Source organism: Perca fluviatilis, chromosome 8, assembly GCF_010015445.1.
Source record: "Perca fluviatilis chromosome 8, GENO_Pfluv_1.0, whole genome shotgun sequence".
In the NCBI taxonomy this organism is placed as follows: domain Eukaryota; kingdom Metazoa; phylum Chordata; class Actinopteri; order Perciformes; family Percidae; genus Perca; species Perca fluviatilis.
Window position 1 is genome coordinate 29064383 of NC_053119.1, and position 12142 is coordinate 29076524.

At 42.8% G+C, this 12142-nt stretch overlaps 1 protein-coding gene across 1 annotated transcript in view; it reads right to left on the reverse strand.

Annotated features, from left to right (window-relative positions):
- The window catches only part of tango6 (transport and golgi organization 6 homolog (Drosophila)), a 43411-nt gene extending 40106 nt beyond the window's left edge, over positions 1-3305 (reverse strand). Inside the window, exons 1-4 of the mRNA XM_039809140.1 lie at positions 3111-3305; positions 1446-2104; positions 1242-1364; positions 628-787 (exon numbers count right to left, since the gene is read on the reverse strand). Coding sequence (XP_039665074.1) covers positions 628-787; positions 1242-1364; positions 1446-2104; positions 3111-3162 — 994 coding nt within the window. The 5' untranslated portion in view covers positions 3163-3305. The remainder of the gene's footprint in view (positions 1-627; positions 788-1241; positions 1365-1445; positions 2105-3110) is intronic.
- Positions 3306-12142: the final 8837 nt, after the last annotated feature.

Below are 12142 nucleotides of genomic sequence, written 5' to 3' on the forward strand. Positions count from 1 at the left end.
CGCTTTGTTTTTGTTTTGCTTTACCATTTATGTGATGTATATCTATGTGATTGAAATAAACTAACTATAGAGATTGGCCAGGGCACGGTTCGGTTGGACTCAGGCACTGTACACATCAGTGTGATCACTAAACGTGCCCTGGGTCTGGTTCTGACGTTGAGATGAACAGGAATCGTAGTCGGCGAGTCCTGCAATGTAATGACGTGTAAAGCGTGCTCTGGCCCTGAATGTTTTATTACAGTGTGAGTGCAGGCCAGCTGGGAAGAGGGGACAATCATGCTCTGGCACGGTTCAAGGCAACTGGGCTAAGTGTGAGTACACCCTTAGTGGAATATTCATTTTTATTAGCCATGTAAACAGCTTAGTAGGAATATTGTCCGTTTTGGCGTAAGGGCAAAAAACTGAATAATATGCGCATGTAAACATAGTCATAGTGTGACCGAGACAGATTAATCGGTGAAACTAATTAAGCACTGATGTTTTGCTTTAGTGCGGTTACTGTTCAGGTTTAATGGTTGACATGCATTACAATTGAGTGGATATTAACATCTCTACTAGTTTCAGTCAGACTGTGCTCCTGACTACTTTTTCCTTCTTCCCTCATTACCTGGCTCCCCTCCTTCTCACCTGTTCCTCCCTCCAAGATGGCTCTGACTACAGCCTGGACACCGTTAGGCTGCATCAGGCGCTCAGACAGCAGCTGACCACACAGACGCCTCAGCCAGGTGGGAGCTGATCCCAGAGCTGCCCCGCTGCTGGAACCGCTGGAGCTTCCCACTGCAGCAGACTGGAAGGAGGGACAGCACATATAAAACGAGGACTCACAGACCTGCAAGCCTTACAAACACCTAAAATGGTAAATCTAAAAAAATCTTGACACAATTTTCTTTATTATTTTGGTTCATGTAAAGTGGGGAACTCTTTGCTGTTACCAAGATCAAAGTAGAAAAAACGCCAGTCACACAACATCTAAAAAACTGGCCTTTGAAGACTAGTAGCACTATGGAGCAAAAATCTATATGGAAACTCAAAACTGCTGCACCTTTTTTAAATGTCTTTGCTGACCATTCTTTTAAAAGGGTAACTACCGTTTTTTTCAACCTGGACCTTATTATGTTTTTGTGTCTAAGTGAGAGATGGGAACAACAATCTTTGGCATTGGTCCAGTATTATTATTATTATTATTTTTATTATTCCAGCCATCCCTGCCATAATCCTACACCAAACATAGACATGCACACCTGTTTGGGTCCACCTTGGAGGATCAGCAGCTCCTTGATAACGATTGGCTGGTAGACTTTTCCTAAAAGGCCTCCGAGGGCCTTCTTGCAAGTTTGACGTTCCTCAGCACTGAGCTCCTGTATCTAAAAGGTTTGCAAAAAGAAAAAAAATAGATGACCTGCATCAAAAGCATCTTCATCAAAATCATTTCCAGAATGCGTTACCTTCTCCTCTTCTGTGCCGCTTCTCTCTGCCCGGTTTGGCTGGTAGCCAAGCTGGCACAGTGCTGCCATCACATCCCCCAGATGCCGTGTGTAAACCAATGTGGCGAGGGATGACAGCTCCGCCAACTGCAATAGGACATTCGTGGTGGTAAGAAGGCGGCGTCCCAGTGCTGGCACCGGCCCACTGCGGACAAGTTTTTCTACCATGGATCCAAATGCTGACCTGCGACCCAGCGACACACCCACTCCAGGGGCCAAGTATGGGCAGAGCCCCAGAGAAACCACAAACTGAAGAGCTGCTACAAGCGTCTTCTGCTGGGTGACACTGAGGACATCAGGAGGTAAAGGTGGAGCTGCCTCAGGGGTGCGTTGTTTAGCTGCAGATGGAGCGGGGTTCTGCTTGAAACGTTCGAGTTCAACGGACAGGTGTCGTGCCAAGGTGAGGAGCAGTAGGAGACACTCCTGGACAAAGCACCACGTGGCGTCTTCTGTATCGCTGGAGAACCAGTCTGCCGCCGCCATCTCCTCCTCCCTCAACCTCCTCACCTCCTCGAAGCTGCTCTCACTCTGTAGCTGCTCCTGGAGGAGGGCTGTGTTGGCCCGAAGCACTGCCAGGAGAGCCTCTTGGGGTGAGGACTGAGCATCTTGCACAGACGCCTCTACAGACAATAACACACAGAACATCGCATTGTGGATTTTGTATGACTAATTCTGTACAGGATTATGCTGCGTTTTCCCTCAGTTTGTGGAAGACTTTTTACAGTAGTCGCGCGTATTTGGTGGGGGGTTTAGGCAATTTACCCATATATTTTGTGCGTCTTTGTGGGTTTTTGTGTCTCTTTGTAGTTGTGTTGGGTCTCTTTTTTGGTCATTTTTGGTCTCTGTTGTCATTTGGCATCTTAGTAGTCAGTTTGTGTCCCTTTGTGGTAGTTTTGCATCTCTTTTTCACCTCATTTTGGACCGTTATTATTTCCATATCTGTGCCACACAACGTTGGAAAAGCTAGAGAAGGTAACAAATAAAGTCTCACGACAAAACTTAAAGCTAAAGAAGTCCAACAACAATCACTGGATCTGAGAAAAGTCTTTTAGTTACATTCAATCGGTTTAGGTGGTTCCCAAAACGGATCGGGTGCTGCACCTAAACCTTATAATGGCAGGGAAAACCCTGGGATTGTTGATTGTATGTAGCCTGATTTCCAGTGCTACTGACAAGTTGTATCACACTGTTTGTACAGTAAAACTGTCCACTAGCAACACGCACCATCAGGGATACAGACAAATGGTAGTTGACAATAAAAAAGAACATGAATGTGTTAACGGATGCGTAGTTTCGTGCTGAAATTCCATAACTTGGGGACTTGGAACCGCTGTGTGAACACAGTGACCGATAAAGCTACGTTAACTTATACTAAATACATGTATGCTCCTGACATTACAACCTAAAGTTACTACGAAGCACTTAGGCTAAGTTATTTGAAATAAAGTTAAACTGCTCACACTCCTTGTCATTTGTTAAATGACCGTCCATATAGAACCGAAAATGCTATCCATTCCAAATCATGCTAACTTATGTCAGTAACGTTAAATGTAACGATACGGTTATCACCAGTTAAGTTACCTTCAATATCCTCGGGCTGTCAAACTAAGTTATCTAGCTACTTACCACCAAGAGGTTTTGTAAGGATATTTATCGCTGAGATGATAGCTAGAGTCATCTCGCCATCACATAGACAACTAACTTCACAGTCATGTACAAATCTGGATACGTTTTCAGCACTTGTTTCTGGTCATGCTGGTCATGCTGTGGCAGTGCTAACGCTAGCTACATGCTAAAAACATCTCAAAATGGCGCTGAAATTGTACGTCAACACGTCTCGTCACTTAGACACCCACACCGCATTGGCTACTGATGTAACTGATAGTAGGCTCGTTCGAGATGAGCCAGGTATGCACATAGACAGTAAAATACATGGACATAGCTATGCCATAGATTTCGACGGAGACCAGTGAAGTCAATTAGAAGCGTAACTGTCAAGGAATATGCTATTTGTTTTTGATGCAATTCCCACTGGGATTATAATGTTGTTAAAGGGTAACACTCCCCCACAACCACTTACTCATCTAATCAAATTAGCTACTACTGTGGGTGGTTTGTGCTTCTCAGTAGAAAATCACAGTATTTAGAAAAATTTTAGCTTTATTCCAGACTGACATTGTTACTATTCCCTATGTTATTCCATACTGGAATGGTATAGTAGAGAATATTCTTTGGAAGAAAGTGTGGTCCTTACCTTTCAAATACCTTTTTACTAATAAAGTGAGAGAATTTTCATTAGAACTTATACACAGGTTTTACCCAGCAAAATCCTTCCTTAAAAGATACAATCAGGATATTGAGAACTGCTTGTTTTTTAATAGCACTGATGAAAACATGTCAAATCTTTTTTTGGAGTTGTCCCCATACAGTACAATTCTGGTCAAAGTTCATAAAATTCATTCACACAGTATTAATCCCAGATTTTTAATTCAGAATGTTTTCTTTGGTATGTTTGACTTTGAAGCTGACTATGAAGTTAAACGCTTCATTATAAATCTTTTATTTCTATATGCTAAATACCACATCCACAGGATCAGATTCAGTGGTTCAAAACCATTCTTTTCTGGTTTTATGACTGAGTTTAGAAATTACATTGATCCAATTAAGTACTTAAAAAATACTAAGGCCATAAGAACTCTGGTTCTATATGAGTCGTGTGTAACCTCAAAGGTTTATTAATAAGGTTGTTTTCTTTTTCTCTGCCTACCAGCCTGTCCCAGGCCTATTCTGACTGTGGCTGTACCCCTGTATGTTGTTTATCTGATGTAATGTTGTGTGTCATTTGTTCTGTGTAGTTTGTGTTGTATTTGACTGTAATGATTTGTATAAATTAAAAAATGTAATTAAAGCTGCAAGCAGCAATGACGGGCCCTCGCTTCTTGCCCCGGGGGGTACTGGCAAACACAACATCACATGTAGACCACACATTCTAAGTTTCATGTAAATCGCAAAACTTTTGCCAAGATAGAACCGTTCATGTTTCGACACCCACCTACAGGAAGTTGTTCCTCCATAACTTGCGCATTGTTTTAGCTATCAAAATTCTTTTGATAACTTTTAGTCACGAGGGTCAACCGAGTCTATATCCAAGTTTTCGTGCAGATTGGACTCACGGCCCAGGAGGAGTTAGACAAAGTTTCCCATATATCGCGATGTGAATAATTAATAAAAAGAATTCTCACAGCGCCATCTAATGGCCGATGCACTATAAATTTGGCGTGGATGCTCAAACCCCTATATGGAACAACTTTGTAATATTTGGTGTCAATCGGGAATAAATCTTGTTAAGATACGCAACTTCCTGTTTCGACAGGCCCCTACAGGAAGTTGGTCCTCTGTAACTTGCGCATTGTGTTAGCTATCAAAATTCTTTTGATATATTTTTGTCATGAGGGTCCACCGAGTCTACGTGCACATTTTTGTGCAGATGGGACTCACACTCTAGGAGGAGTTAAAAAAAAGTAGGTTTCGCTCAAAGCAAATTAGCTAATTAAAAAAAAAAAATTAAAACAGCGCCATCTAAAGGCCAATTGACGACATATTCGGCAAACAGCCTCATTGGCACATGAGGAACAACTTTCTTAAGTTTTCTGTGCATTGGAATAGCCGTTGGCAAGATATAACCATTCCTGTTTCCACTCCCACCTACAGGAAGTTGGTCCTCTGTAACTTGCGCATTGTTTTAGCTATCAATATTCTTTTGATAACTTTTTGTCACGAGGGTCCTCCGAGTGTATATGCAAGTTTTCGTGCCAATCGGACTCACGTCCCAGCAGTAGTTAGACAAAGTAGGCTTCCCATATGTCAATATTTTGATGATTAAATAAAAAGAATTAAAACAGCGCCATCTAATGGCCGATTGCAGCCAACTTTGGCACAGTTGCTAAACCGGCCAGGAGGAACATCCTTGTCAAGTTTCGGGGCAATCGGAATAATTGTTGTCAAGATAACGCAACTTCCTGTTTAGACAGTAAGTTGCTATAACTTCCGCATTTTTTCAACTATCAAAATTCTCTGGATAACTTTTCATTATGAGGGTCAACAGATACTTCCTGCAAAGATTCAAGAAGATTGAAGTCACGGCCTAGGACGAGTTCGAAAGAATGTAAAACACCTGAAAAATGCATAATTAAAAATGGCCGCCTTCCGGTTGGGCGGAGCTAATGAATATAAATGGGAAATATGTCTGCAATGATTAGAGCAATATGGGTATTAAATCTGGTGAAGATCGGAGCAACTATGTCCAAGTTAAGGCCTTCTACGCATTAGGGGCCGCTATGGAGCCCGCTTACAGGTATGGGCCAAATCGCTGTACAGTCTGGCAAAGCCCCTAGGTGTTTATGTGGGCGCCAATTTTTGTGAGTTTTCGTATATATTGAGGCCGTCAAAAATGTGCCCAGGGGCTTAAACCAATTAGGGGGCGCTATAGAGCAACCGTACCACTCCCAAGCCTAAATGTGAATTCAGATGAAAGAGTTTAATATTCTGCACATGGCTGCAAAGGTTTGAGATTTTTCGTGCATCCTAAAGTCCTCAAACAAGTGTTCGTATAATGAAGATTTTTGCACGAAAACCAAGATTTTGGAAATTTTGTAATTTTGTAATTTTTTCTAAAAACAGCTCCATGGAGTTCAAGATGAGACCTATGTTCCCTCAAAAGTTGGTATATTAACTTCTTACTTTTTTCGGAATTAAGGCGCACGTTAGGGGGTGCTATCGAGCCCCCTGGCAACACCCGAGGCCAAGCACTACAGAACTTTGCAATTTTCACCAGTTGTGACAGGTGTGCAAATTTTTGTGAGTTTTCGTGCATGCTAACGCCCTCAAAAATGCGACAAAGGACTCGGAAAAATAATAATCTGATGAAAAACAATAGGTTCCTTCGCACTTTCAGTGCAAGGCACCGTTGGGGCACCGTTGGGGCCTTGCACTTTCGTGCTCGGGCCCTAAAAAGTCAATTAGAAGCACTTTTCCGGTGATGGCTGAGCATACTGCGCAGCTTCAAACTGAGCTTGATGACGTAGATGTGACGTGAGCAATTTGTAAGGTAGATGTGCCAAGAGAAATCTGAATCATTCCGAATCTTACAGAGACAGAGATCGTGAGTAGTGTAGGAGCAGGAGCAACTTTTGGCAAGTATTCTGATTAATTATTTTGTCATTTTGCATAGTATTTATTTTAAAATATAACGCCAGTACACCATATAGGGTTAATGCATAATAAGAAGTTATGTAAAATGATATTCAAGAACTTGTGATATGAATTCATACCCAATAGGTATAGGAGATAACATGCACAGGCTAATTATTGCTAACTAAAATGCTAGTTAACATTAGTTATTAAACTTAAACAGCTAATGTAAGTCGGAACTGTCATATTTATTTAACCGCCGTAGGAGCACATATTTTAAATATCATTTAAGCACGATGAAATTAGGCATAGGTAAAGATAACATGCTTGCTGGACACAGAATTAACATGGTTAATTGATGAACATGTTGTATAACGTTAACGGTTGCGGAATATAACAACAAAATGGCGTTAACTGTTATCTACATCGCAAGAGAAATGGAAGAATCAGTCATATAAAAAAGTTATTCAGTAAATCGCTATGGACAAAAGCGTCTGCTTTGGCCTGTTAAATAACAGATAGATAGATAATAGATGGACAATAACAAATGTCACCAATGACATCTATAACTAATGGTTGCCCTTTTCATTTTTCTTTCCTCATAGGTTCAAATACTAACATTTAGCTGCACTTCAAGTTACACCATACCTAACAACAAAGGTAAGCCATGTAGCTATAGTATAATTTAGATTGAAGTCGAATAAAGAAACCAACACATTGACCGTAAGAGAGAATAAAATAATAAATTAACCTTGTGTAATACCTATATTGTCATATTATCATTTCAATGAACAGATAAGAGCAATTAATTTGTGTTTTACTGTATATCAGTATAGACTTTTTTTTCTGTTTTGTTCGGATAGAGAGAAATCAATGGCCTGAGACAAGTTACTTGTGTGTGTTAACATATGTGGACTGACTCTGAAAAAACACTGTTCTGATTGTGATTACTGTATGCTATCAACAGGTCCAGTGATTTAGATCATGGGCAGCAGTTACATTCGTCGTCAGGGGTGTCGGACTGGGGGGGAAAAGGGGACTGAGTACTGAGTAGATGCTAGAATGACTAGCTGTGGATGCGGGGAGGGGCCCATAGAAAATGCCTTTCTACAGGGCCCAGAATTTTGTGCTACGCTCCTATTTGTCGTGGGGAAGAGATGGCCAGAGAGACCATGGGGGCCAATCTTGGCCTAGCAGCCACTGTTCACTTGTTTGGCACAGATTCCTTCCTTTCTTCTACCGGTCCCTTAGAGGAAGAGCAGCCCCGGATGTCCTGCTGATTCACTGCGGCGGGAACGACTTAGGATGCAGGAAGAGCATCGATCTCATCGCAGCGATGAAGCAGGATCTGCAACATCTCCATCGGCGTTTCCCTCAGATGATCATCGTGCTGTCTGACATCACCCAGAGACGTCAGAGGAGATCGGGCCTTCCGGGGAAAATTGACATGTCCTGTAAATGGGTGAACAGTGTCATGGCTACCTTTGTATTGGGAATGCAGGGGGTATAGTGCATCACCTTCAAAGTGAATTTAACAAGCCTTAACTGTTTCTTAGGGACAAAGTTCATTTATCCACTAGGGGTAATGATATTTTTTTAAATAATTTAGCTGAAGGTTTGAGAGTCTTAATCCAGTAGGGGTGATGTTGGATTAAACCTCTCAACATGTTTTAAACATGAAACAGTTGAAGAATGTAAAATTATGTTGGGGTTGTGTATGTGCCTTTTGTCTTTAGTTTAATACATTATCACAGTGGTAGACATAACACAGTTCAATAGTCACTGCTCTTCCACTTTTTTTATTGTTTTTATTTGTGTTTTTGGCTGACACTGGTTGTACACCAATCATGTTCAAGTTTCAATAAAGCAATATTTATTAACCAAATGATTCAATATTTATTATTGAAAGACACAGTAGACACCGCTCCTGGAACCATCACCTTATCATGGTTGAGAGGTTTGTGTGTCCCAATGAACCTGAGGGCTGTGTTGTCTGGAGCTTGGTGCTCCTGGTAGGGTCTACCTTGGCAAAGTGGTTTCAGGCGAGGGGCCAGACAAAGAATGGTTCATAAACCCCTATGAGTCATCGAGGAAGAGGTGAAGTTACCCTGCCTGGAGGAAGCCCGGGGTCCCCGTCTGGAGCCAGGCCCAGATGGAGGGCTCGTCAGCGAGCATCTGGTGGCCAGGTTTGCCACGGAGCCCGGTCGGGAACAGCCCGAAAAAGCAACGTGGCACCTCCCTCTCCATTCCATGGGCCCACCACCTGTGGGAGGAACCGCTGGGGGTGGGAACACTGCGGGAATATGGGGTGGGAGGGGCCCTTCTCAGGGCCATCCAATCTCTGTATGACCAAAGCGAGAGCTGTGTCCGGATTCTCAGCAGTAAGACTCGTTTCAGGTGAGGGTTGGCCTCCAACAGAGTTGCGCTTTGTCACCAATCCTGTTTGTAATATTTATGGACAGGATATCGAGGCGTAGTTGGGGTGGGGAGGGGTTGCAGTTCGGTGAGCTGGGGATCTTATCGTTGCTCTTTGCAGATGATGTGGTCCTGATGGCATCATCGGCCAGCGACCTTCAGCACTCACTGGATCGGTTCGAGTGTGAAGCGGCTGGGATGAGGATCAGCACCTCTAAATCTGAGGCCATGGTTCTCAGCAGGAAACCGATGGAGTGCCTACTCCAAGTAGGGAATGAGTCCTTACTCAAGTTCAAGTACCTTGGGGTCTTGTTCGCGAGTGAGGGGACAATGGAGCGGGAGATTGGTTGGAGAATCGGCGCAGCGGGTGCGGTATTACATTCAATTTATCGCTCTCAATCTACCGGTCAGTTTTCGTTTACCCTCACCTATGGTCACGAAGGCTGGGTCATGACCGAAAGAACGAGATCCAGGGTACAAGCAGCCGAAATGGGTTTCCTCAGGAGGGTGGCTGGCGTCTCCCTTAGAGATAGGGTGAGAAGCTCAGTCATCCGTGAGGAGCTCGGAGTAGAGCCACTACACCTTTCCGTCGAAAGGAGCCAGTTGAGGTGGTTCGGGCATCTGGTAAGGATGCCCCCTGGGCGACTCCCTAGGGAGGTGTTCCAGACACGTCCAGCTGGGAGGAGGCCTCGGGGAAGACCCAGGACTAGGTGGAGGGATTATACTTCCAACCTGGCCTGGGAACGCCTCGGGATCCCCCAGTCGGAGCTGGTTAATGTGGCTCAGGAAAGGGAAGTTTGGGGTCTCCTGCTGAAGCTGCTGCCCCCGCGACCCAACCCCGGATAAGCGGACGAAGATGGATGGATGGATGGACAGTAGACACTTCAATTAGACATGCTTTGACAGAAATGTCATGTGGTTTTATTACTTATGTGGTAGAGCTTCGTAATGATATATATTCAAAGTCAGTGGCCTACACAGTGAATATTGATAAGGGAGGTGTCAAGATACCTTTAGATTAGATTAAATTAGATTTATCTTTATTGTCCTGCTCACCCAACACAGTGAGCCGTACAATGTTAGTTACATTGATTAAACGAAGCTTCAAGACAAAGAATTTAGCATCGACTATTTTTAGTAATCAAATTATTTGAGTTACTTGAAGAATCGTTTCAACCCTAAAAATTTGCCAAAGTAAATTGTAACTCATCTGAAGATAGCAATGTGCTTTCCTATGATTTGACAAGAGCGTGTGAATTAAACATTAAGTTGTTACATTTTAACTAATAAAAAGGCTGGCCGGCTGGGTTGTAAGCTAGCTTGCTTGCTAGGGTGGTAATTGTTTAGCGGTGCAGAGAGAGAGGTCTATTACGGTCTTTATATTAAATATTACGGTATAGGATATTCTTTTTTTTTTTTAAGATTATTTTTTGGGCTTTTCCACCTTTAATGGATAGGAAAGCTAGGTGAGAAAGGGGGAAGACATGCAGGAAATCGTCACAGGTCGGACTTGAACCCTGGCCCTCTGCGTCGAGGCGTGAGCCTCTCAGTATATGTGCGCCTGCTCTACCCACTGAGCCAACCCAACCACAGATATTAGTTTATTAACTATAGTTTATTTTGTAATGTGTAGTAGAGGTCTTTTAAAAGACATGTTATTGTTGGAATAAATATGCCTAAGCAAGTTGTTATGTATATCTCGTTGTAGGCTACGTTTGCCATCTTATGGACATAATGTGCAAAAATAGTTATTCCAATTGTTCAAACCTGTGTTTTTAGAAGGAACATTCGAACATAATCTTTGACCAGTTTTGACAGCTCTATGTGTATTGGATTGATTAGATGAGATGAAAAATGAAAGGAGCCTTGGGTGTGCCTGTCACACGTTTGTTTGTTTTTCTCACTCTTGTTTCCAAACATAACAGCCAATCAGATGAATTGGCTATTCAGCCGACTGTCGACAATCGCTGACGCCGGCAGGACAACACCGCAGTGCAGACTAGGCTGTCGGCCCAACTAGGACGTCGGCCCAACTAGGACCAACGGCCGACCGTCGGCTTGGTGTGTCAGGGCCTTAAATGGGGCAGCCTTGGAGCAACCATCTCTTTGTCTCTGGATGTCTATTTCAAGGAATTTTTTGTGTTCAACGTCGGTTATCCGAAACCTTGTGCTAAAGTTTGGGAGTTCATCCAGACTACCGTCTTTCAGATTCCAGGACATGAATCAAACGCTGTCAAATAAATGAGAGCTCGGGTTGCTACTATGTAGTTTTTATGGCACACGGTTGAGTTAAGATTTCAAAGTTGGTTCCACAGTTCAATGCATGCATTTTGCTAAATTGTGACTATTTTGTCCACAGTGAATCCTTAGGATGAACTGTATCAGTGGATGGCTTTAGTGACCACATTACCTATAGGCCAGAAAACAACTTGAAAAAATTAACAATAATTTGGAGCCCCCCCCTGCATTAACTCAGAGGACCCCCTAGGGGTCCCGGACCCCCTGTTGAGGATCACAAAGTCATTTATTATATGTGCAGAGAGAAACTGGGATTATAATTCTCTGTAAACTAGGTAGATGAGACTCTCACCTGTCACAAAGTAAAAAAACATTGTTCCAAACAATATTGCAGTGTTATTTACAGTGGGCATATGTAATAGTATTGTTTTACTTTTTTGAAAGTAGATGAGGAGACAAAAGTTGAACTATTTAGTCTTTTAAAATAGGTTATGTGTTGCACATGTCGTATTAGCCCATTTGTGACCATAACTGAAATTTTTAATTCCCTTTGGATTGTTATAGCTAGGCCTACTCCATTTTATTTTAGGAAAAAGCAGTAGCCTATGTCTGCGCCTGATGTTATCCCCCTGTAAATCATCTGAATCTGAATCTAAAATCTGCAGACTGATTTGTTTGACATATGCACCATGTGAAAACAGATGCGACATTAATATGTACAGTCTATGGGCATGACGGGCATGACACTGCTCTCAAACGTGACACAGCCGGACACAGCTCCTCAACCCGCTCTGCCATTTGCCAAACAACCAATC